Consider the following 27,820-nt stretch of genomic DNA (forward strand, 5'->3'; position numbering starts at 1 on the left):
AAACAGGTGTGCAACACACAATTGTGTATGCAAACACCATTTATAAGCAGGTGTGTGGTTTCAAATTTATTTGTGAGTAAATACCAAGTCTACTGAATGAATACAAATTGACTGCAATTCTTTTGATCACGTTATTAGGGACCTGCTATTCCTCGGGTTTTCCTTGTCGTCATACTTCTGGTCCTATGCTAAATCCATTATATATACAGCATTCAAGTCTACTGTCAATTGTATGCTTTTGTATTCTCATACTAGGTGTCCTGCGGTCGCACCACGCTTGTTTTCCAGGCTTGTTTCTGTTTTTTCATGAAGTACTGATAGGGGTAACGTGGGTATTTTAGTATGATGTCTTAAGTTTAGAAAAAGTCCCTTATTAGGCTGAGTCCAATGGCTCTCTATCCCTTTAAAAGTAGTGTTAAAGTCAATAAAGTAGAGCTAAAGTCAATAAAGTAGAGTTAAAATAAATTTAAAGTAGAAATTTAAAGTCAATAAAAAGAAATTTAAAAAGTCAACATATTTCACTCTCTATCTCTATTTTACTCTCTATAACACTACTTTTAAAGGGATAGAGAGCCATTGGACTCAGCCTTAGGGTAGTATAAAGACTCACAGAAACATTATTTTAGGGTCGGGAGGTTTTATTTTGAATCTATAAACTGAAACCAAAGTCGGATTTTTATATTCTATTGATTTTGATTGCTATTTGATTGCTATTTGATTGCTATTTAGTCCTACATCAATATATGTACCAGAGAGCATATATTTTCACCTAGATGGTAAACATTACACACGAACGCACTAAGAGTAAGTCTAGCCAAGTAAATGTGTGACCATTCAGTCTGCAAAACTCCCATTACTTTCTGCATTTTTAAAGGAGCTTAGAGTATCAAGTTCTGGCGCGATTGTGACATCACTTCCATATCCATACGTTGACATGTTGCCATCAAAAGGAGCTGAAGGAATCTCAACGGCCATAGTCCCTTCGAGCATATCAACCACTTTCCTCATGGAAGGTCGCTTCGAAGGTTCAAATTGGATACACCATAATCCAACCAGTTCCAACCTCATCGCAATCTCTTCCTCCTCTTTCCCTTGGCATTCATGCCATTTTGAACCTCCACCATCACCATATGCATTCTGTACATGATGGGAGAAGACCCACTCTGGAAAGTACATCTCACTAGTCTTGCTAACATCAACCTCAAAATTCCTCCTCTTCCCTGCCATCTCTAACACAACCATTCCAAAGCTATAGACATCAGACTTATCTGTCACTGGACCAAACTTCGCATACCACATCTCTGGTGGAGCGTAGCCCGGAGTACCTGTTCCATGTGTCACTGAGATGTAACTATTCTCCTTGTTCAATAGCATGGCCAATCCAAAGTCTGACACCTTTGGCTGAAATTTGTCATCTAAAAGGATATTATGAGGCTTAATATCACAATGTAGTATTCTATTTCGACATTCCTCGTGAAGATAAGCAAGTCCTTTCGCTGTTCCAATGGCAATGTCAAGTAGTTGAGTCCACATCAAATTCATTATCTCTGTTACATCTTGGGGTGTTGATGTGTTTTTGGACTGACCTTTGTTCATATGCCTTTTTTGGAGTATGTATTTGTCAAGAGAACCATTCACCAGGTACTCGTAAATAAGAGCTATTCTAGAGCGGTCAAAGCAATACCCCATAAGCCGGACTAAATGATTGTGGTGGATGCATCCGATCGTTAAGACCTCATTGAGGAATTGAGTCTCGATCTGATTAGTAGTCTCATCAAGGATTTTAACAGCAATGGTGAAGCCATTGGGAAGTTGGCCTTTGAAAACAGAACCAAATCCTCCTTGGCCGATCTTTTGAGCGAAATTGTTCGTGTACTTCTTGAGCTGCTTGTAGGAAAATCTAGTTGGCCTTTCTAAAGAGTAGTTGTGCAAGAAAGTCTGTATTGAAGCTGGAGTTGTGCCATTATCCCCGTCAAGGTAACGCCTTAACACTTGATCATATGTGCTTCTAAAAGGACTGTGTTTCTTTTGTCTTCGTTTGTAGGAAATGTACAAAGCACACGAAAACATGAATGCTGCTCCCGTCATCCCAATTCCTTTTTTTACACAAAGAAAATCAATAGTTAAAACATCTGAAGATCATGGACTTAAACAGTATGTATCTCTTACATATTCGATGAAAATGTCGTACTTATTAATCTACGATTAGTTTTATTCAGGTTTTATTTGGCCTATTAACCTGAGCTATATATTACAAGACCATGTTGATTATTTAACAAGTTATCAGTGATTTGCGAGTTTAGTTCGAAAAAGAATCGTCTTACCTACAATCAGCCCAATTTTCTTTTTGTTTAGGATATCCTTTCCAGCGGTACCATCAAGGTCAATAATATTCCCTTCAAAATGGCCAATCAGAAAATCAATAAAATAAGCTTAAAACTGAAACAATTAAAAATTAAAGGGGCTGTAAAAAAAAACAGTTGATCACTTTTTAAAAACTTACCATTGCAATTGTCTTTGTGAACCCCATCCCTGCAAAAGCAATACTCCTCACGACTTGTTTTCTTTTCTTGATTCACATACCCACACCTCCCAACATCATTCTCCATACATGAATTACACTTTTCATCCCACTGAACCTGAAATCCTTCTTGAAGGACTCTTCTCAAATTCCTAACCACACTAAGATTAGCAGCAATATTAACAGGAATAGCAACTCTAAATGGTATACAACCATCAACATTACCAACATAACCATCATAGAATTCACCAATATAATAGTCATAAAAATAACACAAGTTACTAGTCTCACCACACTCCAAACAAGGAGACCTGGTCATCCTAGCTAAAGTATCCTTATCTGGTTCTCTTGTACAATTAAAAAAAGTGCCTATTCTGTAAGTAGAACTATATTGAAAAGCACCTAACAAGCTCCTTGTTTCTGCTTCATAACCTGAATTTTGTCTTGGTGAACCAATAAAAGGAGGAAGAGTACCACAACCAAAGAGAGAGTTGTCAACAAGCCTTATTGATCTGTTGGTGTAGACTTCATTTGTGAGGTTTTGAAGAAGTTTGTACTTGATGTGTGTGTTCTCTTCATCTATGAGATAAACTGAGTTGTTTTCGCATGTTGTTCTTATGTAGCCACTACTACAAAGTGGCTTTTCACCAAAAGGAAACTTCATAGTAGAACTTCCACATGTCGATGGAGCACACTGGTTGTAGTAGTAGGTTGAGTTAGTGGTGCTGGCTGAGTAAATGGTTCGGAGGAGAGTTGAGAAGAAGAAGAGTTGCAATATGAGCCGTAGTGCAATCTTCATGCTTCAAAAAAAAATTAAGTTTTCCCTCTTTCTTCACCATTTTTTGTCCTTCGGAGGGAGAGAAGTCCACAATGTTGACTGTTGAAAGTAAAAAAAATACAGGATGTTGAATTGTGATTACTGTAATCGAGTAGTTGTTGAATTGTGAATTTGTGATTACGTACTTGGTGCTGAAAACATTTTGTAAATCATTTGCCATCCCTATCACTGGTGATGCTCTATGACTTGGCCCGGTCTTTACATCTCTCTCATAATCTAGCACGTTCTAGACGCCCCACATGACGGTCTTTGGCCCTGTAGTGATTAGTGAGTAGCGACTAAGTGAAGGCGGTATCGACCATCGACCCATCGTTACTCTTTTTCTTTTTTTTCTCTGATACATGAGTGGATTGTTACTCGTTACAAGACGTTCGTAAAATTCAAATTTTCAGTATTTCACAGTGATTGGCACATTAACAGAGCCTTCTGTAACCTTTCTCCATCAAAATATAAATTATGATTACTAGCAATTTCTAGCATCCGAAAGACAGGTCAAAAATTTTGTTCGAAATCATCCTTCTGATATCATTATATTTCATTGATAATTGTGGCTTAAAATTTGAAGAAAGAATCACTTTATATAATAATAATCTCGTGACATTGAGATTTCATCTTAAGCAATAATCCTTATAAGCTGAATAAAATATCTGCACTGGACACAAGAACATAACCAGATTATGAAAGTGGCCATTTGCTTTTACCAAGTTGATTCTGATTGCTAAGTTGATCATGATGAGGAACAATCATATTCATGTGGTTTTAGACCTAAAATCATAAAGAACACTTTGGAACTTACGAGATTATGACGAATTGAAAATAACGAATGTACAAGTTGTTGCCATGGAAAAACGATCAGGACTGGCGCTCCTCAGTTGCTCATGATATTTATTTTATTTCTTCAAAGTTGGATAACTGTAAAACTTTGTATATCAGTAAATCCTTAAATATTGTAGCCCATAGTCTAGCATCTAAGGGAGGTCGCCGTTCTTTTGTTGGGATTGAGCTTCGGCAAAATCCCTAATTGACCTTTGTAAGGTGTTATAGTCCCATTGAGGAAATCCCTCAATTTCTGTGAGGGTGATTCCCTTTTTGTTTAAAAATATAAATAAATAATAAAAAATAAATAAATGCAGTGGAATAATCTCAACACTTCCCACCGAAATGCAAAAACCTAAGAGGGTGAAAATGAATCTTTCTTATCAAATATGAAAATTTGGGAGTTTCAATTTCGTCATAAATATAGTATTATTTACAGATAGTGATTGTTTACTCTAGAACGCACGACCATTCAGTTTGTCGAACTCCCAGTACTTTCTGCCATTTTAAAGGGAGCTATACTATTCAGTACTAGCGCATTTTCGCATTCATTTCCATATCCACAAGTTGACAAGTTGGTAGCAAATGGGGCAGAAGGGATCTCAATGGCTGCATTCCCTTCTAGCATATCAACCACTTTCTTCATGGAAGGTCGCTTCGAAGGTTCAAACTGGATGCACCATAATCCTACCAGTTCCAACCTCATTGCCATCTCTTCCTCCTCTTTCCCTTGGCATTCATGCCATTTGGAACCTCCTCCATCACCATATGCATTTTGTACATGATGCGAGAAGACCCACTCTGGGAAGTACATCTCACTTGTCTTGCTAACATCTACATCAAAATTCCTCCTCTTCCCTGACATCTCTAGCACAACCATTCCAAAGCTATAGACATCAGACTTATCTGTCACTGGACCAAACTTCACATACCACATTTCTGGTGGAGCGTAGCCTGGAGTACCTGCTCCACGTGTCACTGAGATGTGACTATTCTCCTTGTTCAATGCCTTTGCCAACCCAAAATCTGACACCTTTGGCTGAAATTTGTCATCTAAAAGGATATTATGAGGCTTAATATCACAATGTAGTATTTTATTTCGGCATTCCTCGTGGAGATAAGCAAGTCCTTTGGCTGTTCCAATAGCAATGTCGAGTAGTTGACTCCATGTCAAAGTCACTATTTCTGGTACATCTTGAGGTGGTGATGTGTTTTTGGACTGATCTTTGTTCATTTTCTTCTTTTGGAGAATGTATTTGTCAAGAGAACCATTCACCAGGTACTCGTAAATAAGAGCTATTCTCGAATGATCAAAGCAATACCCCAGAAGCCGGACTAAATGATTGTGGTGGATGCAACCGATCGTTAAGATCTCATTGAGGAACTGGCTCTCAATCTGATTAGTAGTCTCATCGAGGATTTTAACAGCAATGATGAAGCCATTGGGAAGTTGGCCTTTAAAGACTGAACCAAAGCCTCCCTGGCCAATCTTTTGAGTGAAATTGTTGGTGTACTTCTTGAGTTGCTTGTACGAAAATCTGGTTGGCCTTCCTAAAGTGTAGTTGTGCAAGAAAGTCTCTATTGAAGCTGGCGTTGTGCCGTTGTCCCGCTCAAGGTAGCGCTTCAACACTTGATCATCTGTACTTCTAAAACGAATATGTTTCTTATGCCTTCGTTTGTAGGAAATGTACGAAGCACCTAGAAATATGAATGCTGCTCCCGCCATCACAATACCTTTTATTCCACACAAAGAAATTCAAAAGTTACCTTAAGATGGTGATCTCAAACAATATTTCGGTCATATTAGTTGCGTGAACACGTCATACTTGACTCTTTAATCTACCCTAGTTTTATTCAGAGTTTATTTCAGATAGTAATAACACCCATCATATCTGACATATTATAATTAAGGACCAAATTGATTGGTAAATTAACAAGTTCCGAGTGATTTGTATGTTCAAGTTAACAGTTTGTCTTACCTACAATCAGCCCAGTTTTGTGTTTCTGACGTTTGATTGTGATATCCTTTCCTGCTGGAGCCTCAAGGTCAATAACCGGCCCTTCAAAAATAGTAAATCAGAACAGAAGTATGATAAGCTTTGATCTGAATTGAAAGAAAACATAGTTGATCGATCACTTCTTAATAATTTACCATTGCAATTGTCTGAGTGAATCCCATCCCTGCAAAAGCAATACTCCTCACTACTAGTTTTCTTTTCTTGACTCACATACCCACATCTTCCAACGTCATTTTCCATACATGAATAACAATTTCCTTGCCTATCCCACTGAACCTCTATTCCTTCTTGAAGCACTCTTCTCAAATTTCTAACCGCACTAAGATTATTAGTAATATTAACTGGGATAGCAACTCTAAATGGTAAACAGGAATCAAGTTGACCAAAATATCCATCATAAAAATAACAAAAGTTACTAGTCTCACCACACTCCAAACAAGGAGACCTGAGCATCTTAGGCAGAGTATCCTTATCTGGTTCTTTTGTACAATTAAAAAAAGTGCCTGGTTTGAAAGTAGAACTATAGTAAAAGGCACCTAACATACCCCACCTCTGTGCTTCATAACCTGGACCATTAAAAGGAGGAATAGGGCCACAACCAAAGAGAGAGTTGTCAACAAGCCTTAGTGCTCTATTATTGTAGACTTCATTTGTGAGGTTTTGAAGAACTTTGTGTTTGATGTATGGATTGTTTTGATCTACTAGGAAAACTGTTGAGTTGTTTTCACATGTTGCTGCTAAAAAACCACGACTACAAAGTTGGTTCTTTCCTAAAGGAAACTTCAAGATAGAACCTCCACATGTTGATGGAGCACACTGATTGTAGTAGTAGGTTGAGTTGGTGGAGTTGGCCGAGTGAATGGTTTGGAAGAGAGTTGAGAAGCAGAAGAGTATCAATATGTGGTGTAATGCAATCTTCATGCTTCGAAGCTTTCTGGTGCTTTTTTTACCTTTCTTTACTATATATATATTTTTCCTTTGGAAGAGGTGCTTCTTGCATAGGAGAGGTGACAATGTTGACTGTTGAATATTAAAAAGGAAGGATAATGATTGTGAGATATTTTAATGAGTCCGAATTTGTGGAAGTCTGTCCACAAACAGCAGTTTCTTATTGGTTAATAGTATTTTTGGACAGTTTTAACAGTATTTTTGGGTAGTTTAATATTTCCTATTTTAATTGAGTGGTTTGTGAATTTTGATCACTTAATGCTGAAAACACAAGCGTACTCTTGTTTCTATCGCCATTGTTTCTATCGCCATCACGGAGATTTAGTCCTAAAGTTGATCAGGGGTGCTTCTATATTAGTATTTAGATTGTACTGAAAATCAAATGTGATAGACTCTTTCTCTAACCTTTTGGCTTTAGGATTAATTGAAAGAAAAAAAATATCAATCTAGCAGCATATTTGTAACTAAAAATCAAAAACTAAAATGACTACCACTGAAATTGCAACACAATAAGAAGATGAATATAACACTAGAAGGACGGGGAGTATCTTTACTATTTACTCTAATTTATTTCATTCTTTTTTTCAAGCAAAAAAATTGATGCAATAAAGATAATCTCACAAAAAATTAAAATGTTGTGTTGCTTTAGATGCCATTGGATTTGTTATAAATGTTTAGATGTCACACATTGTGGTGGACTACTTAATATTCTACTTAATTTTCCCCAACTTTTTCTCCTAAAGTTAGTGCGGCACATAACATTTTCCAATTTTTTTCTCCTAAATTAATGGCGGCACATATTTTGTACATATTTGATTGGGTTGATTGATTGTTTTCTCCTTTTCTTTATTTTCACACGACAATAGCTGAAAGAATTGATTAACAAACATAAGAGTGTTTATGGTGTTTTGAGGCCTTTTCAAAAGAGAGGTCTTAGGCAGCCTCCTATCTTGCTTAAGGGACAAGTCGGCACTGCCTTTAGCCTTGATGACTTAACGAAAGCAATATCGATGCGTGGGTGGAACGTCCAAGTACTCAACAGTGATCGTTAAATACAAGGTCAGAAATGACCCCTAACATGTATGGCAAAGAAAGTCAAGGTCTAGAATATTGGACAAATAAAGTCGCCGTAGATGTGATATGTGAGGAATTTTTTTGTTTGTTTGTTTGATAGGATGACATGTGAGGAATTGATGTTCTGAAGTCTGAAACCTCATGTTCCTATGAAATAGATATGGATGATATATTTGATCATTTGATGTATTGCATTGCTATTTCACTGACTAAAGGAAGGGTGTTGAGTAAAATAAACATGGGGGATTAAAGAATAATAATAGAACAGAGTAAAATCAAGTTAACTTCTCTATCGATCTCTTCAGTCTTCAGCATTGAGAGAAGCTAACTTTAGTGCTGATCAAGTAGCTAACAAAATTTCGTGTCTGTGAAATATGTCGACACTTCAAGAATCAGCCATGGACAGGAAAAATAAAAAATGCCAACAAGTAAGTCAAAGCAAGACCCAAAATATTACCGATATATATCGTTTTTTTGGTACACCGATATGGATATATTCGATATATCTTAACCGAATATTGAATTATTTTTTTCCAATATATATTTTAATTTTAGATATAACGATATATATCGACTGATATATCTGATATAAATTGTTGATTTTGACCGATATTTTGACGATATTTTCGATATAAACGATAATATTTCCGATATATCAACATACAAAACAAAATTTTGACTTGTCAACAAAAAAATATATATATATCCAATATATATCGGTTTTTGGGTACATCGAAATATTCACCAAATTCGATATTTTGGGCTTTGAGTCAAAGTACCGAAGACATGTGGAAATTCTTCTCTTTTTTTTTTTTTTTTTTATTGGCAAGCCTGTTTTAAATGAGATCAGTAACTCTTTGATGCTGGCGGGGTTCGAGCCCCAGACCTCCAGTATCATCACCTAAAGATTTTACCGACTTTGCTAGTTGGCAATTCTCTTTCTCAAATACAGGTGGCATCTAAAAGTATATATGGAAGCCATTTGGCTAACTAATTCCCTGTACCACCAGATCAGAATTTTTTTTTTAACATACAGAGAACCAGTCTCATTTCATTATCTGCAAAATCAATGGCAGAGAAGAAAGCAAAAACCATACAACAACTGAAAAGCAACACTCAACACTTGTTCACTCATGGCAATGTCTTTCTCTTCAACAACTCTATCTCATCATTCCTTCTCTTCATTTCTTCAAACCCCAAAGACAAAGTTTCTTCTTCTTCTAAAGCCTTGTAGTATTAAAGCTGCTGCAACTACTGATGAAGCAGAAAAGGAGAAGAAAGTTACTCAAAATGCAAATGCAGAAGTTCCCAAGACTGAAACTTCAACTTCAACTGCAAAGAAACCACCAAGGCCTGTTTACTCTAGTAAGCTCATCTACTTTCTTTTCTCTGTCTTCATTTCTATGCAAATGTTTGATGATAAAAAAACATTCTTTTTGTTTTTACTTGCAATTGCAGTGAAGAAAGGTCAAATTGTAAGAGTGGACAAGGAGAAATATTTGAATAGCATCAATGTAAGTAATGCCCGTCTTGTTTAATCCTAGTTTTGTTTGGAAGTTGTTAGCTTGTTTTGGATGGAGAAAGAAAATAGCAGTTCTTAGATACCCATGATGTCATTTCACTGGTTTCTATAATATAGCTTTGCTTTGCTTGGTATTATATAAAGATTGTAGAGAAAAATTGACTGTGGGAGAATTTTTGCATCATTTTTTATAGTGATTTTGGGACATAACCAAAGCCCTCTAGACTAAGTTTGCTTTATACCAAACATATCATGCATTCTTATGGAAATCAGCAGTTATACATGTACCTACTACTCCGACTGACTTAACCACTAATAATCGTTAATTTACATTGATACACACGCCTGTGTGTATGTTAATGCAAACCAACTTTATCCAAGTAGTAAGTCGCAACAGTAGGCCGGTTAAGTATGTCCGAGTACAATTGCTTCAGTTTGCCTAAAACCTAATTCTAACCGTCCACCACATGGTAAACTTCCAACCAAAAAACATCATATATACAATACATTAAAGGGGATAGCAATGGGCTCACATGCCACATGATATAAATGGACTCAGCAGTATAGTGGTTTTTGGGTTGGCAGTTTCACCATTTGGTGGACAGTTGGAGGTTGGTTCCACCAAATATAGGACGGTTGGAGCTAGTCTAATGGATAATGACAAAGTGTTATAGCTATATGTTACAGTCTTCAAACAATTTTGACTTGAGTTAATGGACATTATAGTATCCATTCTTACGAATATAGTGATTACCAATTTTTTGTGGCGTGTGTTGTCACAACATAACATAATTGACATACAAAATGATAGGTCTATGGTCAGCCTAAGAACCAATTCTAATCAAGAATCCCCGATGATCACTTTCACATAAAACGAGTTCTGAAACTTTTATCATGTCAACTGTGGAGTTTTAGTTTACTGTATGACTGTAAAGTGGGTCGTCCATAACTTTACAGCTCAAAATTTACGGAATGATCTGATTCTTCTGAAAGGGAAAATCCTCAACAGGGATTGGGTATATGTTTACCAAGTTGTATGTTTTGGTATTTCAGTATTTATCTGTTGGTCATCCACCTTACTACAAAGGCTTGGACTATATTTATGAAGATCGTGGTGAGGTAACTTTACAATCTCTTGATTACTGATTTGTGAAGATGCTTGGCTTTGACTGCTTATATATCAGCTGTATCATTTGATTCTTAGGTCTTGGACTTGCGTAATTTTGAGACAGGAGAGTATGCACTTGTAAGTTACTTCCCTTATACTGCCTACATACTTCGAATTTTCCTTTTTTTTTCTTAGAAGTACGAAAATATGAGGTTTATATAGAAGGATAATGTTTGTTATTTTTGCTGATAAAAGAAGGAATATTCAATGGGTGAATTACTGACTCAAATCGAACAAGATGATGTATCTGAAAAAAGATTCTTCAGTCAACTGCTTAAGTGGTAAACCAATTTAACCAGTGGCTCAAAGTTGTAAATGGGCTGAGTTGACTATAATCGATAATGCCACCCATAAACATCAGTGGCTCAAAGTTGTAAATGGACTGAGTTGACTAGAATTGGTAATGCCACCCATTCTAGATAGGATGAACCCATAGGGGAGATCTAATTGACTTGAGAACAACCTTGGCCACTAGAAAAGTAATGGAATCGTTTTATAAAAAATTAATGCCATTTTTTTTTTTTTTTTTTTTTTGATAAATATGCATCTTATTCATATGAAAAGAAAGAAAGAAAAAGTGAGTAAGAGACTCACCAATACAAGGAGGTGTTTAACAAAAAAGTAACTTAGAAGTGAAAATCCTAGCTAAGATACACCTGAAATAACAGATCCCCACTCTAACATTAAGTTCCCAAAACAGTATCCCCTTCTCTCTGAAAGCATCGATGTCCAAAGCCACAAGTTCGCTTTAATGTTACTTTATGACTCATACTTCCCCTGTTCCAACAGTTTCCTGACCCAATCACATCGTCGTGTGAATAATTTGTCTAGGTCTGCAAATATGATTTAAGACCTTGTGAATAGTTATCTGGCAGTAGCATCAGCTATAGTTTTATTTAATTTAGTTATGTATTTATGAAAAGATGAATTGCACAAATAGTCTTTCAGTGAGTTTGGGATATCTGTTTGACCTGCTGTTACATGGTTTACAGATTGCTTGGGTTGGAATACCAACTTCACCAGCTTGGCTTCCAACAGAAATGCTTATAAAGGTGCTTCACTGCTTAAACTTTTTGACAATTTGAATCTGTATGTTGAGCTCAAGATACTAGCCAATAAAAGAAAACGTTGGTATAACAGCAAGTACCTTTTGATGCAATGTATCTGGGAGATTGTATGTATAGTGTTATAGATAATTGTATAAACACAATGCATGATCAGGTACTAGCCAAAGTATAACAGCAAATATGAAGGGTGAACGGATTCAAATATTGTAGATATGAGGTGGTGCACTTAACAAGACTGGAGAATGCTTCCATCTTATTTTCTATGTATTTAAGTTCAGCTTCGAGACGTAATTTTTTGTTCTACAGTATACAGATGGGTTGAAGCACTAAGTTGAACTTTGCTTTTCATGTGCTAATTTGCAGTCAGATAAGCTTGATTACGAGAGAATGTAAAGTGGTGGCTCTGAAACTCGAGTCCATGCATCAGTAGGTAATGCCCTATCTTCTTCATGGCTCCTGATAGAAAGAAGGTGCTCTGGTGGTGTCGGCAATTTTTTCAATCTACACTTGCTAATTTTACTGTATTTACATCTGTATGAACAGTTGTATAATTACAATGTCACATATGTTCTGTAAATCTGTATCATTATAATCTAGTCCCTGTTATTCACATCATTGCAAATTTATAATTTGCACCCAAAGGTTTTACCGATCTTTTTAATTTTCAGAGGTTGCCTGAAACTAAAATACATAAAAAATAGACCGCGCCGCCTTAATATAAGATAGACCGGTCCTGGTTTGTACAAAAACCCGGTTGTTTTCCCTCCAATTCTTCTCTTAGAAGTTTCAAACAAACCGCCAAAAAAAAAAACCTTCCCCACAGTTCATCTCTCTCTCTCTGCAAACAACTGAAAAAATTTGCAAAAGAAAAATTTTAAAATGCCAATAGAGATGCCAAAAGGACTACCCTTTTCGGTAGATACATGGTCACCTTCTTCAGACGGAAAACGACACCATTTCCTGACTCATGCCCACAAAGATCACTCTTCTGGAATAACTGCACACGCTTCTTACCCAATCTACTCTACCCATGTCACCAAATCCTTAGTCCTCCAACAATATCCCCAGGTCTGGCCCCTTTTTGTTTTTGTTTTTTTTTTTTGGTTAAGTTTTGGTGTTTTTCTCAGTTTGGAGAGATGGCCAACTTGAATTTAAGTCTAATATGATTGTTTTTCAGCTTGATGCATCATTATTTGTTGAAATTGAGATTGGGGGGAAAGTTGTTATTGAAGATCCTGATGGGACTTTCTCTGTTTCGGCTTTTGATGCGAATCATTGCCCTGGTAATTGTTAATTTAATTTTGATATTTGGCTTCTCTGTTTTTATGCTTTTAAGGCTTGTTTGGTATTGACAATTTATGTTTTATGTGATTGTATCATGCGATTTTTAGCGGTATTTTTTTTTGGTGTGTATTTAGGAGCAATTATGTTTTTATTTGAAGGAAATTTTGGTAATATTTTGCACACTGGAGATTGTAGATTGACCACAGAGTGTTTGCAAAATTTACCGGAGAAATATGTTGGGAAAAAGGGAAGAGAGCCCAAGTGTCGCCTTGATTACTTGTTCCTAGATTGTACTTTCGGGAATACTTTTATTAAGATTCCGAGCAAGTATTCTGCAATCAGACAGGTATGATATGCTTTTACTTAAACCATGGCTTGTTATGAATTTTATTTGGATAATCGATTGTGAGAGACTGTATTTCATTTCACACATACATGAAGACAATATAATGGAATTCAATGGATGTTAAGTTTTGTCCAACAATTTCAAAGATTTAGAAGTTTATTCACTTACTACTTTACTGTGAAAAATAGATTATTGGCTTAAACTTTCAAGGACTTGAGCATAAGCTTTAGAAGTTTTGGTTGACGATTTTTTTCTTTTTAACATTCATCTTAAATAATTAATGTACAGTAGTACCATTATCTCTCTATATTACTTACTGTCTTTCAAGTTTCAACAGGTTTGGCGTATCCTTCTGAATAAGTATAAAGTATTTGCACAAAAATTCTGAAACGTTTTGTGATGGAGCAGGTGATCAATTGCATATGGAAGCATCCTAATGCCCTTGTGGTGTATCTCACATGCGATCTTCTTGCGCAGGACGAGCTTCTGGTAGAAGTATCCAGAACATTTGGGTCAAAAGTATACGTTGATAGGATTAACAATGCAGAATGTTTTCAAGCTTTAACAATCACAGCTCCTGAAGTCTTGACTGAAAATGAATCTTCCCGCTTCCAAATATTTGAAGGTTTTTATAAGTTTTATGAAAGAGCAAGAGCAAAACTGGAAGCAGCAAGGTTTAACTTTCAGCCTGAACCTCTTTTTATCCGCCCCTCGGCACAGTGGTACGTATTTGAAGAGGACCCGGAAACTGGTTCACGAAGAAAAGAGATGCCCACTGGGGCAAAGAAGGATTCTTTTGGCATTTGGCACATATGTTACTCCTCACACTCATCCAGGGAAGAGCTGGAGTGGGCTTTACAAGTTCTGCAGCCAAAGAAGGTTGTTTCAACAACTCCTGGTTGTTGGGCTATGGAGCTTAATTATGTTAAGAAACATTGTCTCAACAGTCAAGTGAGTTCAGATGACCCTCTATGGAAACTTATGGACATCAGTTTCGAAGCAGGGTCCAGTTCTCCGCCAGCTTCTATACTTCCAGAAGTCACAGTCCCATGTGTGGTTTCTCCGTTGAAGATGAATGGGTCACAACCGGTTATCGGAGAAGCCAACCAGTTAATATCTACGAATCTATCTACTCGTACTAGAACAGAACTTCACTTGAATTTGTCACCCCCGAGCACAAGACCACCTATTACATTATTTGGAAGAGCTAGGCTGGCTTGCGGCGACTCAAGTGTTTTGCAGGGACAATTACTTCCACCAATCAAGATTGACTCAGCCTGTCAATATCCTAAGACAAGTAAAAAGCGAAACTCAGATTTGCAAATTTGTTCCTCTCCTGGAAATCCCAATTGTTGTGAAGAGAATTCCCCTCATAGATATCCCAATAGAAGTGAAGAACAAGACCCAGTTTTGCAAATTGGTGCCCCACATCCCCAAAACATTGAAGAAGAAGAATCAGTTTTGAAAGAAGGTGGTGAAACTGAAGCACGTTGTAAGATATCGGTGGAGAAAAAGCTTCAGACGGTAAAGAATACTTCGCCTTCATCCGTCGGATCATCAAAGAGCTTCAATGAAAGCTTGAGGAAGCTGTACAGGTCCATGAATGTTTCAGTACCTCGACCTCTTCCCTCTTTGGTGGAACTTTTGGAGAGCACGAAACGAGCGAAGAGGAGAGTTCGGTTTTAGTCCCTATTTCCCCCCTCCATTGGTAGTTTCTGTTCTTGTACTGAAGCCAGATAGCCTACTTTCTTGAAAGCAACCTGATTTTTATTGAAGCAGCCACATACAGAAGCACTTTCACGAGCAAGGCTGATACCTCAGACTCCCTATTTTCTGAGCACATAAGGAACATTGATAGTCTCGTCTACTCTCGTGGCAACATCGCACAAGTGAAGAAGAAAGTAAATGGGCATATTTACTTGGTTTCATGAAGATTAATGTCTGCGATAGTATCAACTATATCTGTATCCAGTTCATGCTTGTTAAACCAATGTAAGCATTCTTTTTTTATTAATAATTAATGTGATCATTTTTTTACCAATAATAACCAGCATATATACATCTTTCACACATTTAACCACCAAAGTAACAAACTCAATGTGCAAAACTGGTTAGCGAAAAAAAAAATCCAAAACTTTGGCACATATGTTCATACTCAACTCGGTGGAATTGTTCAAAGAAGTGAAAATTCAGTATGAACAGAGCAGAGTCCTCTTCGGATATAACTCAAAATACAGTTCCCTAGCATTTTATTACATTTTATTGTTAGAGAGAATATAGGTTGGGTTAAGCATTATTTACTGCTAAAAATGTGAAAAGAAACATAAAAGTGAACTAGCAGTGTTTAATGCTGACAAATACGTTCTTCTTCACTAAAATTTGAACTATGATCCAACCAAAGAAAGAGTATTCCTTTTCTCGGGATTCTTGCACTACTGGGGCAGTATTTTATACAGATACAGTTCACACATTTCAGCTCATAATACTCGCGACACAATTATCAATTAACTTCTACATGTAAATAACCACCATACAAGTGTGACAAGTAACTCACGCCTCACCATAAGACTTCTCAAAGCCCTGGACTAGTTTCGTTACCGTCTTCAAACAATCAAGCTAACTGAGCCATCAGGTTACTGTACTTTGAGAGATCTTCCTTTAAAAGTCGACCAGACAAGATTAGCAGAAAATAGAAGCGCCCCATCGCCCAAGACCTCCATGATTACTCATTTTGAGGGTGTTTCTGGGATGAGCTGCTACAGAACATTATAGAGATGCTGAAAGAACAAAATCCACCCCTTCGGCAACTAGGAAAAATGATAGGATGAGAAAGATGAGCAAAGAGAATATAGAGCATTTCAACGGTAGAAGCAAAGCTGTTTTTTTTTTCCTAGAATTAGTACAGAAGCTGTGGAACAAGCCCTGAACTGAAGCCACGGTATAACTTTTGAAACTCATCACGCAGGGACAGCCCCAGTACTTCTCTAACTGCTCGAGCAGCACTGATTATGAAGAAACACAGCTGTGGCATAAACAAACTTTTAAGGGGTTGACTTCCAATCAAACTGCAGATTATTATAACCGTTTACTGCTCCAAGCCCACTTAGTAACCTGTTCCCTAAATCTTGTTGCGGATGATTCATGCTTACATCTTGGGGCATCGAAGGCATGCCCATTCTTCCATTTAAAGATGTAGAGTTGGTGAGCATGGCCCCCCTTATTCCACCAGAAGTATTAGCCGGACCAATTCCACCACCCATGTTTCCAAAGCCCATCCCTCCAATGCCAGAACTATTGTTAGCTACACCATTGCCGATGAGGCAATTTGAACCATTTACAACATTGTTGCCTGTCATCCCATTTATGTTTTTCATTTCACTGCCTAAAGAGCCAACACCAATCATGCTACCCCCTCCATTTAGCTGGGACGACATCATCATTTCCTGTATGATTTGCTGGACAGAACTTTGGGAATCATTCATGTCAGCATCATTGGACTGAGCCGCCTGTTGCATCGAAACATTAGCTGGTGAATTTGCAGCACTGATATGGGTGGGAGTGGCTGCAACTGGCAAGGCACTATGAGAACTCGGCGGTAAATTGTTAGATGTAGATGGTGTTGGTGACGGGAATGGGGAAGATGGGTTGAGTTGTGCCTGAGTAAGCGAACTTGAGGAGCTCGCAGATGGAATTTGAACTGCATTCCCACCATAGGGACTGTTCCCATTACTCAGCGCAGTATCATGCCTGGAGTTCATAGAATTTTGATGGAGGAGACCAACAATAGCACTTGCGGTGGTGGAGGTGGATGCAGTGTTCAAAGTGTTATTTACACTGGTAACACCATTGCTTGAAGCGAGTTGCATGGCAGCAGCTTGGACAGAATTCTGACCATTGTTTGAATTCTGTGCAATGGTCTGTTGCTGTTGTTGCTGCTGCTCTTCAGGTTGTTGAGCTTGACCATGTAGACCTGATGAAGCACTTGTTCTTCGAGGGAAGTTGATCAAGCTTGCTGAGGAAGAAACAAAAATATCAATTACCATAGTACCTACTTTTCCAAGTACCACGACAATATCATCAGCACTTAATTGAAAGAAAAGCATATGTAGAATTGCAAGGATACAAGTGCGAGAGCATTCTCAGTATTTTATTTTAGTATCTGTAACCCCACATATGAACATGAAAACACGAACTCGTCAATCAAAACAAAAGATAACGAGAGAGATCTAAATTGCAATAATGTATCGCCTTTCGTCACCATATTGGTAGAACGTAAAATTTATAGGCCCTATGACACTAAACATACTTTGCCAACTTCGACGTTTTGATCCTTGTAGAAGTATAGAGCTAGTGATTTGAGGTAAACTGTCATGAGTAATTAATCAGAAATCATTGTCACAAGGAAGATTTTTAAGTACACGCTCAAAGGGATGAGGATGAGTGGTGGTGCAGAACACCGAACAAAAACTTGTAATTTTTTTTTTTTATGGTAACAAAACTTGTAATTATTGTTTGCATTGTAACTTTCAAAAAATAAATAGAAGATTATTTTATTCAATATTGAACATTAACTAAATATGGTAACTAAATACTACTCGGAGTGGACAACACGATGAAATGAAATGTGTGTCTTAAGGCCAGGAAGTGGCACTTGTAAAACTTACATGTGCTTCACCATCGCAGGATAATAAAGAACACGCAAAAAGAAAATTATAATAGAAGAAAACAACAGAAAGGAAACTTACCCATAGGTCCAGTCCCTGTTTCTCGGCTATAATCAATCAGATCTTTCATGCTATTAACCACTTCAGATATCTGCATTTTATCCAGATACGTGACTTTGATGAGAAAATTTTGAATATCTCAATTGCTTGCGCTAGTGTAATTCATTGTGAGAAACCCTTTCTGTGCTTTTAATATATACACTACACACGCGGACGAAGGAATGAGGGAAAGCTTGGCTTTAAGACTCAACCGAGTCTACTCGACTCACCTGAGCCAACTCCTATCCAACTTGACAGTGGCACAAACAAAACCCAGGTAAAATCCTTAAAAGGTCCAACTACACTCGGTTTGCATCAAAGCTGACACGGACAAGTTGACATCAACTTCTCTACAATGACTCGATCATAAAATGCAACTTTCATTCTTTTCATTCTATTGTCATAACACCAACAGGGAAAAGTGTGTTTATGAGACTCAACCAAGTCCAGTTGACTCACCTGAGCTACCACTCCAACTGACAGTGACGCAACATAAACCAAAACCAAAACCAAAACCAAAAGAAAAGAAAAAATAGAAAAAAAATCTTTGAAATGCACTCAGTTTCAGTCGGAGCTGGCGTGGCCACATTGATGTCAACTTGCTCTATGCTCTATAATGATGATTGTAAAATCCAATTTTCACTTTTTTATTCTCACCTATCATAAGACACTAAGACCATAACTCAGTGGGACTAAAATATTCTCTTCTATACATAAACATGGATTTGCTTAAATCTGCATGAACTTAAATAATAACAGTGACTTGATACAATGAATCCCTTCTAAAGGTTAAAGTGGTCATTTGTCATATGATTTAGATGCAAGGAAAGACTCCTCTACCCCGATCCAAAATACGAACAAAAAAAAATCATCTAAGACAAAACCCTTATAAAACATCCAACTCTTGTCCATGAATCTTCTCAAGACTATGCCCTCCTGCTTCTCTCAACTTCAACTTTATATTGCCTTAATCAAACCTCCCCCGACTACCCTTACAAAGGTAACACAAGCCTGGTCGAGCCTCTTTTTATTTTAACTTGAACTCATTAAGGGATTTAGATTGTACTCATTCCTCTTCTTATGGGTGAACTTGAACTTCTATTAAAGATAGAAAGGATGTGAATATTATCAAACACAGTAACCCTTGAGCTGTATGAAGCACATTACCTGAAGACAGCGCACATATCTCTTTGTATATCCTAAATCATTTACTAATGGCACTTCCAATGCTTTTGCCAATTGACGAGCTGATGCAACAAACCTGTCATCAATCGCCAAGGTGACAAAATCAGTATACTAATAACAATTAAATCCTTAACAAACAACCAAAATTCCTGGAGCAGGATATGGTTCTAAATATGACGAACAAATGCGGAAAATAAAAATAAAAATAATAGAACAGAGCTATAAAACACAATCATAATCACACAAAACCTTATTGGTCAGGATGGGGATTGCTTTAAAAAAATACACGGCCAAAGAAAATCAGGAACATATAAGGAATTATTTTGGAATTATTAAGCACGGATCAAAAGAACAGACTTACATATTGCAATTATTTTGCAACTCTTGAGAAGATAGGCTGGACGGTGCATTTTGAGTGGCATTCTGATACTTTTGAGCGGCTGCCCCAAGCTGACTAACCTATTAGGCAGAATTTGAAAAGAAGAAAGATAAAGAAAAATAGGTCAATAGTTGAAAGTTTAAGACATAATCCTCTGTATACTTGGATAACATCACAAGTTTTTCCTAACATTCTGACAAAAATAGAGCGACATTATAAAGTATAAGCCCATTCAATTTAGAAATAAACTGTTTAAAAGCGAGACTGTAAATAGTTAATAAAATAATTAATGACTACAGAGATAAGGCCGGCGCAGATTTGACTTGAGGTGTTTTACTGATGGGATATAGCTGGAAAAATAGCATTACCCTGTGGTATACAGATTTTCTCTTGTTTGTGTGTCAGTGTGTGTGGAACGGGGAGGGGAGAAGACAAACACCTTCAAGTCTATCCAGTAGACCATCAGCTGATGTGAGAGTGGCATTCTTACCCAGTTACCCAAGAATTAGAGCCAAAAATTAACTCAATATGATAAACATGGTTCTTTCAGGAAGTGAACCTAAATATATCACTTGCACAGCCTAGAGCCCTAGATATTTAGGACAAGGGGCTATAACTCAACATTTTGATGTAGCTTTCTCCAAACATACAAAGGTTAAAAGGCATAACTAAATATGTGCTGGGATAAAAAGTATAATTGAAAACAAGATACATGAACAAACTGAGCCTTATTAACTGAGAACACCCTGACTTTAAATAAAACAAATTTCAATATGATTCTTGAAAGGTCAATTGAAAGAGCAACATGGTTTAAAGGCCAAAAAGAAAACAGTGAAAACCATAACTAAGTGCAATATACAGTACAAAGTGGAAATTTTTATTTGGTTACCTGCTGTATAATCAATCTTCTAGGAATTAGTTCCTCATGGCGCCGAGCACAAAACTCCCAGGAACAGATCTGGCAAAACAAACAAGACAAACCATTGGTAAATAATACCTCTAATAAAATACATCTATACCCAATAAAAACGTACCCTACCTTAAGATCAGGGGAGAAAACAATGCGAAGTTGACCATCCCGAACCACACGCAGTTGTTCAAATACACTTTCCTGAATTGCTTTTTGATAATCCAGGACAATTTGGCCGGACGCATTCGGATACTCATGAGGCATATCAACATAGAGAAGTTCTTCTAGAGTACCACTATCATACTTAATTTTGCACAGTCGCGGTAAAACCTCAACAGTAGTTTCTGGTAAAACAAATATAGTATATCAGATAACAGACATCTAACTGCAAGAAATATAACTTGCCACAAGCCGATTGAACAGTCATACAACTAATAGTAGTAAATCTAAGACAAGCAATCCTTTGAACTCCTCACGTCACGCCTAGAACAAATTAGGAGAATGAAATTCTTAAAAGGCACAAAAAAAAAAAAAAAACATACCAAAACCACGACCAGGCTTGCGATTGCATATTTCACAGTGCCATACATCCTGCAAAATAACAACAATTTTCAATTTCACTCGCCTAGACACAATGACCACACAGAAAACTGGGGACTGTCATAATATAGCCTTTTTTGTAACTGGAACCATGAAAACCTTGGATTTAATAGTTAATATTTGCAACCCACAATAAGAGATATATCATGAGTGGGTTTTGTAAACTACAGTCTTGACTAATACGAAATCAGGTTTGTGATAAAATCACCAAGCCATGACAGAAATACTGATAAAGCCAAAAATACAAGAATACACAACATCACCATGCTTTTTATTCAGATACAGACCTGAGGGAAAACTCCGGTCGTTTGCCGTCCACTTCCGTATAAAGAAACACACCACCTCTTTTTTGCATGGGGAGCAAAATACTCTGCTACAAATTCCCTCCAGAATTCAATATTATTATCCTGCATAATACATAAGGATAAGTACATAGGGAAAATGTAACAGCTTCCCACCAAGAACAATGAAAACAAAAAGGAAAACTCCAGTGATGATACTTACTGTTGGTCTGCGTTGCTGGTAATACATGTAGCGAGTCAAACGCCTGGCACACATCCCAGGTTCGTAGGCTGGCTTCACAGCTGCTCTAACAGGCAAATTCTGCTGTTGAAACTGCTGTTGTATTTGAGATCTTTGTTGAGGAAGCGTCTTCAAAAGTTGTTGTTGCTGTTGCTGTTGCTGTTGTTGTTGAAGCTGTAAGAGGCGCTGCTGTTGCAAGATAGTCATCTGTGCAGCAGCAGCCTGAGAAGACTGCCTTGACATGTGAAGAAATTGTTGTTGTTGCTGCTGCTGCTGCTGCTGTTGCTGCTGAAGAAACAACGACTGTTGATCGGAATGTTGGGGTTCCATTTTAACTGGACCCAAGCTTCTCAAACCTTGTATTTGTTGAGGCTCCAATTTCACATGACCCAGATTTCTCAAAGATTGTAACTGTTGTTGTGCACCATTCTGGTCATTTGTCATCTGTGGTTCTAATTTAACAGGTCCCCCACCACTTAATCCAGCTCGAATAGCTTGATAATGCTGCTGTTGTGACTGTTGTTGCTGCTGTTGTTGCATATGCTGTTGCTGCTGATGCTGATGCTGATGCTGATGCTGATGCTGATGCTGATGCTGTTGCTGTTGTTGGCTCTGGGAAAACTGTTGCAGTGATTGCTGACCATGCTGGAAATTTTGTAGTTCAAGCTGCTGATGCTGCATTTGGTCTTGACCATGCTGGTTTCCAGAAGAACTAGGAAACTGCTGTCCCTGATTTTGACCAGAGGAGTTGTTGTTTACAGCATTCGAAGGTGCAGCAAACGACACTGACGGAGTAAAATTCATGCCATTCCCTACACTAGAAAGAGGATCAGACTCGGCCCCGTTATCCATCCCTCCACGTTGTAAACTCCCCGAACCAGAAAGCACAGAATTAGAACCACCACCATTCCCAAAAGAATGATTAAGAAGTGAAGAAACATTAACATTCTGCATGTTCCCAAGCAAGTTGATATTATTATACTGATTTCTCGGAGATACAAGAGACGGAAAAGCATTCTGCGACCCCCCACCGCCTCCTTGACCACCCAAAATACTTGAATTCGACCTCAAAAGCGAAGGTGTAATAGACTGTGCACCACCCCCAACTGGAGTTGGAGGTCCAGATAGCACCATTTTTCCCAAAACCTCACAAAACCCAAGTTCAAAAATCAAACTCAAAATTTCCCAAAACAAAAATTCATCCCAACAAGATCCGTAACCCAGTCAAAAAGGTTGAAACTTTCCAACTTACTCAACCTCAAAACCTCTTCTCTAAACTCAAAATTTCTACAACAATCATTGCGAAACAATCTAATAAGAGAAAATTTCAGTACTAATTAACAAACTAACAACAATAAGAAGTAATACCCATGAAAAAAAAGCTATTATTCTCAACATTTATTCTTCTTCCCACTACTACTACAACCCAATCTCTTCAATACCTCAAAAACAGGTGCAATCTCAAAATACTATATAACTTACGAATCCATAGATCGATCGAACCACGTATCATTACTTAACAAAATGTCTTCCACTCTTTTCACTTCAAGCCCACTTCACACTAACCTCTTATATATCTTTCTCCAAGCTCAAAATCCAATCTTTCTCAACACTGTTCTCAACAAAATTAAAAAAACACTACAAATAAGAAAAAAAAAAATTACATGGAAATAAAAAAATGAAAGTCAATATAGATAAAATAAAATAAAATAAAATAAAAAATAGCACTTACCCAGTAAATATTTATAAGCTATGAATAATAAGAAGGGAGAAAGAAATGATTTTTATTAAAGATTATATATAAGGGAGTAGTTTTGACTAAGTGGACTACTGGAGTGTGGGAATATTATTTCTTCTTCTTGTTGTTGTTGTTGTTGTGCTGGTGTTGGGAGTGGTGGTCTTGTTCTTCCGTTGTTGTTTTGGGGTTAGAGAGAGAAAGTTGAAGAGAGAGAGTGTGGGTGTGTCCTTGCGGACGTCAAAACAACTTTCAATCCAATTGAATTTTTGATTCATTCCCTGGCTTTACCTTTTCTGTCCAAGTAAGTCAAATGAGTCCTCTCTCTCTCTCTCTCTATGATACATCATATAACTTCACTTCACATACATACATTCATCTATGGTCATCATGATGAATCATTTGTTAGACATATAGATAGATAACCATTAACCACCGCCCTTTACGAAATTCTACATTCTTTTTACCAAGATGCCCTTTGGTAGGACATGTGGCAAGCAAGCAACCTCAAGCTGGAGACACTCATATTTTTCATACACAAACACTCTGCATTGACCCTTAATATGTTTTAAACTTGAAAGCAAGCTAAAATATTCCAAGGTTATGGAGTTGTTGCCAATCTGAACGTATAAAGTTGTTAATGTGATTGTGTGTGAGTGATTTTTCAATACTATTATTTGTGCCACAAACAATATTTGAGATTTATATAAAAAATTTATTGTTTTATTATAAATTGTTTTATTTTTTTTATTCAAATTGTGTTTATTATCTACCATACAAGACTATATACAAATACAAACTAGTTTAATTGGTAAAAAAATTTAGGTGATGATACTAGAGATATAGGGTTTCAACATTCGAGTTGTCCGAGTTACTGGTCACATTTAAAATATAATTACCCTAAAAAAATGATATTATCTTAATAAAACATCCAAATAGTTTAAGGAAAAAGGTCGTCTATATAATTTACTTGACGATAGTGGAATACGTAATTACTATATGTAAATAGATACTATAATTCTCAGTTTATCAGTAACAATTAACAGGTTTATTGTGTGATATATACATAGAGAATATTTATTACAAAATTTAGAATTATTTTGTAAGGGGGGACTTGATATGTATATCTACCCAATTTAGGGGAGTCAAGGTCTTTGATCAACTTTAAGAGCCAATTGATTATCAAAACACTAATTTGATGTGCTCAAATTTTGTACCCATTCAACTACGACTGAGGTGTGCTGAAAATTCTAGTCTAGACTGGGTCATTACATTTTGTGAGGGTATCATGGTCATTACACATTTTGGGTCAGATATTATTCAACACCAAAAACCCTAAACGTGGATAAACATCCCAGTCCCCTCATCATCCAAAACCATGAATTCATATGATCATCACATTAAACAAACATCAAACATATGCATAACTTAACATACACACATGCATGAGATCATGAACAAAATGTTATATGACAGGCCATTAAAAAAGGCAAGCATGGTAGCATGCGTGCCACGTGCTAAGATTGTTGACGGCTAACACCGTTAAGAGTGAAAAAAGATAAAGAAAAATATAACGACCGTTTTAATGCTCAGTATGCTCTGTTGACAACTGGACCACAGCTTAACGGCCAAAGGAAGATTCTCTTCGTTTGTAGGTAAGACCTGGAGAGATATATTTAAGGGTCAAGCTGGAATGTTACTTGTACATTCCAAATGTCTCATATTTGCATTTGTCGTGGCCATAGGATTGAAGTTGCTATACAAACTATACCTAGAGATCTAGTACACATATTTTTTTTCTTCATAGAAACATGTGGAATGAATTAAAGAATGTCGTATTTTCTAATGTGTATTAATGTTCAAAAATCCAATATTGATCGAAACACATACTCCACGAACCTAGAGATAAATTTTGATGTATTGATGTTTGAATACAAACAAACGAATTCTCTATGTTTTTGTACTATTATGTGTATATAGCACCCTAGTCCATAGCATAGAAGAGTGCCTCATAGTGTAACGATCATTTGCTATTTTAGTACAAAGACCGAAATCTGTATTAGGGTTACTATATACTTTTTGGGTTTTGTTAGTTGAGAATAATATGGTGTCCACATTAGTATCAGTTGGGCAGTTGGCATGGTTACTTGGGTGCCAGCGCATTTAACCAGAAGTTGCATCGGTGTACTTATTTAAGTTGCCTGCACATTAACATTCCTCATCAATCATTGATGTGATTTGAAAGATTTTCAATCTAATAATAGTTTTCATGAAAATTCGAAAGTCTTGCCATTTTGATATGGGAATAAGATTCATTATTATGGGGGGATTCATTATCTGGAATCTCTATGTTGATATTAGGGGTGGGCAATGGGCCGGGTCGGACTAGCCCGACCCTAAACATTTAAAAGCCTTTCAAATATTAGAGCCGAGTCGGCCGGTCCTAAAGTCAGCATAGGGTCAGATCGGGCTGGGTCACAAGTCTAAACCTCAAGCCCTTACCCTACCCTAAGCCCTCTTTAAAGGCTTTAGGGCCGGGCTTTAGGGCCGGACCTATATATTTTCTTTTTTTTTACTACATCGGTTTTTAAAACTCATTTATATTACAAAAATGTCAACAATCTACAAACTCAAAGTCAACCAATCTAAGTAATAATAATAATCTCGTATAAGTCCAAAAATTTAAAATGCACATCCATAATCTAATGAATCAAGACATCGAGAGTTGAATTTGTTCTTCCTCAGACTCAAACCTCACTAAAATTACATTTTAAATTGAAATACATAGACAAATAATTATATTATCATTTTAAAGGAAGAAGTAATAGATATAAAGAAGAAACATAATAGTTTTGGTTAAGGGTCATGGAAGTTGTTAAACTATTTGTAATATCATAAATTATTTCTATAATAGATTTAAACAAATATAATATTACATTTATTCTAATTTAAAAGTGATTCAAGCTTTGTATATGGAAATGAAAATATTGACTTTTGAACAAGTGATGGAGAAAGGTTTGAGATTACAAATGTCATTTTTTTGACAAAGGTTGTTTTGGTTTTACATGTTCAAATGTCCGCTCAGTATATTTTGCTTTAATGGTGTGGAAGGAAATCTTTAGTTTTAGACTTGGCTTGGATGTGAATAAAAATATAATTTATAAGAAATAAGTGAGAAAAAAATTGAGAATAATAATTTATGGACTTTGACTTGATGATCAAATGAATAAAGTCTTATTTTTATTAAATTTAGTGCTTTCATTATTCTTCGTAGGTACATTAAGTTGATAAGTTTTTGTTATATAAGACAAGTTATTGGAAGTGCCCTTGGGTGTAAGTGATAAATTCTGAAAGATGATGTTATTTTAATTGAAAATATTTAACAAAGAGTTGGACAATTATGGTATGTGTATTTATAGTGAAAGTGTGAAACAGGACCAGTTAGGGCTTGGTTAGGGTCGGGCTAATGAGGGCTGAATTAGGGTCGGGCCAGGCCGGCCCTAAACTCTGTGAGGGCTTTAGTTGTGAGGGCTTTATAGGGCTTAGGGTCGGGTCGGTCAGGGCCGGGTTAGGGTCGTTAGGGCCAAATTCCCACCCCTAATTGATATTACAAAAAAGTGGAAGAGTAGTTTTACTCCGACTCTCTCTGTAAGTACTTTGGGACTCTATTTCCCAGGGAATTTCCAATAGAGAGTGTATATATACAAAGGCAGAAAATGGGTCGGATTCGGATAGAATTCAAATAGTTTGACAATATCTGAATCTGAATCCGAATAAAATCGAAATCTTATATCCGAATCCGACCCCAACTCGATCGGGTGATAACACTAAAAATACAAAAAAAAACCCAAAAAACATATTCGAACCCGAACTTGAATCCGACAGACCCGAATCCAAACCCGACCAGAATAAAATAAACAGATATGAAAATCAACCCAAACCCGAACTATTCGGATTCAGGTCGGATTTGACCCGAACCGAACCTGAATAGTTCGAGTTCGGGTTGATTTTTATATTCGTTTACTTATTCGGGTCAGGTTCGAGTTTGGGCCTATCGAATTCGGGTTCAGGTTTGGATTTTTTTGGCCTTTTTTTGAATTTTTAATGTTATCTAATCGGGTTAG

At 36.8% G+C, this 27,820-nt stretch overlaps 5 protein-coding genes across 7 annotated transcripts; 2 read left to right on the forward strand and 3 right to left on the reverse strand.

The window, feature by feature from the left end:
• Window positions 1-636: 636 nt before the first annotated feature.
• LOC147490678 (rust resistance kinase Lr10-like) lies at window positions 637-3,539 on the reverse strand. Of its 2 annotated transcripts, XM_086568533.1 has the most exons (4): window positions 2,813-2,938; window positions 2,504-2,673; window positions 2,325-2,396; window positions 637-2,096 (listed from the first exon to the last, which is right to left on the reverse strand). In XM_086568533.1, exons 2-4 carry the CDS (start codon window positions 2,607-2,609, stop codon window positions 835-837), a joined length of 1,440 nt encoding a protein of 479 aa, XP_086424659.1. In that variant the 5' UTR covers window positions 2,610-2,673; window positions 2,813-2,938; the 3' UTR covers window positions 637-834. The 2 variants fall into 2 exon arrangements, with proteins under 2 accessions (XP_086424659.1, XP_086424658.1); XM_086568532.1 differs by having other exon boundaries at window positions 2,504-3,539.
• A 992-nt stretch (window positions 3,540-4,531) lies between these two features.
• Window positions 4,532-7,171, reverse strand: LOC147490679 (rust resistance kinase Lr10-like). Its single transcript, XM_086565915.1, has 3 exons — window positions 6,328-7,171; window positions 6,155-6,235; window positions 4,532-5,909 (listed from the first exon to the last, which is right to left on the reverse strand). The coding sequence occupies exons 1-3, from the start codon at window positions 7,112-7,114 to the stop codon at window positions 4,648-4,650; spliced, it is 2,130 nt and encodes a 709-aa protein (XP_086422041.1). The 5' UTR covers window positions 7,115-7,171; the 3' UTR covers window positions 4,532-4,647.
• Window positions 7,172-9,269: 2,098 nt separating this feature from the next.
• On the forward strand, window positions 9,270-12,582 carry NDHO (NAD(P)H:plastoquinone dehydrogenase complex subunit O). The gene is made up of 6 exons (XM_086565963.1): window positions 9,270-9,580; window positions 9,674-9,729; window positions 10,791-10,856; window positions 10,942-10,983; window positions 11,898-11,957; window positions 12,336-12,582. Exons 1-6 carry the CDS (start codon window positions 9,349-9,351, stop codon window positions 12,363-12,365), a joined length of 486 nt encoding a protein of 161 aa, XP_086422089.1. The 5' UTR covers window positions 9,270-9,348; the 3' UTR covers window positions 12,366-12,582.
• A 114-nt stretch (window positions 12,583-12,696) lies between these two features.
• Window positions 12,697-15,643, forward strand: LOC147490681 (DNA cross-link repair protein SNM1-like). 2 transcript variants are annotated; one of them, XM_086565962.1, is made up of 4 exons: window positions 12,697-13,040; window positions 13,150-13,255; window positions 13,415-13,602; window positions 14,011-15,643. In XM_086565962.1, exons 1-4 carry the CDS (start codon window positions 12,852-12,854, stop codon window positions 15,286-15,288), a joined length of 1,761 nt encoding a protein of 586 aa, XP_086422088.1. In that variant the 5' UTR covers window positions 12,697-12,851; the 3' UTR covers window positions 15,289-15,643. The 2 variants fall into 2 exon arrangements, with proteins under 2 accessions (XP_086422088.1, XP_086422087.1); XM_086565961.1 differs by having other exon boundaries at window positions 12,705-13,040; window positions 13,391-13,602.
• A 302-nt stretch (window positions 15,644-15,945) lies between these two features.
• Window positions 15,946-23,979, reverse strand: SEU (SEUSS transcriptional co-regulator). Its single transcript, XM_086565960.1, has 10 exons — window positions 23,694-23,979; window positions 21,944-23,573; window positions 21,727-21,846; window positions 21,382-21,430; window positions 20,969-21,183; window positions 20,819-20,887; window positions 19,912-20,009; window positions 19,533-19,626; window positions 18,348-18,417; window positions 15,946-17,614 (listed from the first exon to the last, which is right to left on the reverse strand). Exons 2-10 carry the CDS (start codon window positions 23,093-23,095, stop codon window positions 16,644-16,646), a joined length of 2,838 nt encoding a protein of 945 aa, XP_086422086.1. The 5' UTR covers window positions 23,096-23,573; window positions 23,694-23,979; the 3' UTR covers window positions 15,946-16,643.
• Window positions 23,980-27,820: the final 3,841 nt, after the last annotated feature.

Source organism: Coptis chinensis, chromosome 6 (genome assembly GCF_015680905.1).
Source record: "Coptis chinensis isolate HL-2020 chromosome 6, ASM1568090v1, whole genome shotgun sequence".
NCBI classification, from domain to species: Eukaryota; Viridiplantae; Streptophyta; class Magnoliopsida; order Ranunculales; family Ranunculaceae; genus Coptis; species Coptis chinensis.

Excerpts from the sequence above, each read along its gene's own strand:
- SEU (XM_086565960.1), bottom strand. The coding sequence starts at position 23,095 with ATGGTGCTATCTGGACCTCCAACTCCAGTTGGGGGTGGTGCACAGTCT. Across the intron at positions 20,888-20,968 it reads TTTTCTCCCCTGATCTTAAG|ATCTGTTCCTGGGAGTTTTG; the intron begins GTAGGGTACGTT and ends TTGTTTTGCCAG. Across the intron at positions 19,627-19,911 it reads TTGCAAAATAATTGCAATAT|GTTTGTTGCATCAGCTCGTC; the intron begins GTAAGTCTGTTC and ends GATTGATGACAG.
- LOC147490678 (XM_086568532.1), bottom strand. The coding sequence starts at position 3,320 with ATGAAGATTGCACTACGGCTCATATTGCAACTCTTCTTCTTCTCAACT. Across the intron at positions 2,397-2,503 it reads TCACAAAGACAATTGCAATG|GGAATATTATTGACCTTGAT; the intron begins GTAAGTTTTTAA and ends GCCATTTTGAAG. Across the intron at positions 2,097-2,324 it reads GAAAATTGGGCTGATTGTAG|GAATTGGGATGACGGGAGCA; the intron begins GTAAGACGATTC and ends GTGTAAAAAAAG.
- LOC147490681 (XM_086565961.1), top strand. The coding sequence starts at position 12,852 with ATGCCAATAGAGATGCCAAAAGGACTACCCTTTTCGGTAGATACATGG. Across the intron at positions 13,256-13,390 it reads TGATGCGAATCATTGCCCTG|GAGCAATTATGTTTTTATTT; the intron begins GTAATTGTTAAT and ends GTGTGTATTTAG. Across the intron at positions 13,603-14,010 it reads AGTATTCTGCAATCAGACAG|GTGATCAATTGCATATGGAA; the intron begins GTATGATATGCT and ends GTGATGGAGCAG.
- LOC147490679 (XM_086565915.1), bottom strand. The coding sequence starts at position 7,114 with ATGAAGATTGCATTACACCACATATTGATACTCTTCTGCTTCTCAACT. Across the intron at positions 6,236-6,327 it reads TCACTCAGACAATTGCAATG|GGCCGGTTATTGACCTTGAG; the intron begins GTAAATTATTAA and ends CTATTTTTGAAG. Across the intron at positions 5,910-6,154 it reads CAAAACTGGGCTGATTGTAG|GTATTGTGATGGCGGGAGCA; the intron begins GTAAGACAAACT and ends GTGGAATAAAAG.
- NDHO (XM_086565963.1), top strand. The coding sequence starts at position 9,349 with ATGGCAATGTCTTTCTCTTCAACAACTCTATCTCATCATTCCTTCTCT. Across the intron at positions 9,581-9,673 it reads ACCAAGGCCTGTTTACTCTA|TGAAGAAAGGTCAAATTGTA; the intron begins GTAAGCTCATCT and ends TTGCAATTGCAG. Across the intron at positions 9,730-10,790 it reads AATATTTGAATAGCATCAAT|TATTTATCTGTTGGTCATCC; the intron begins GTAAGTAATGCC and ends TTGGTATTTCAG.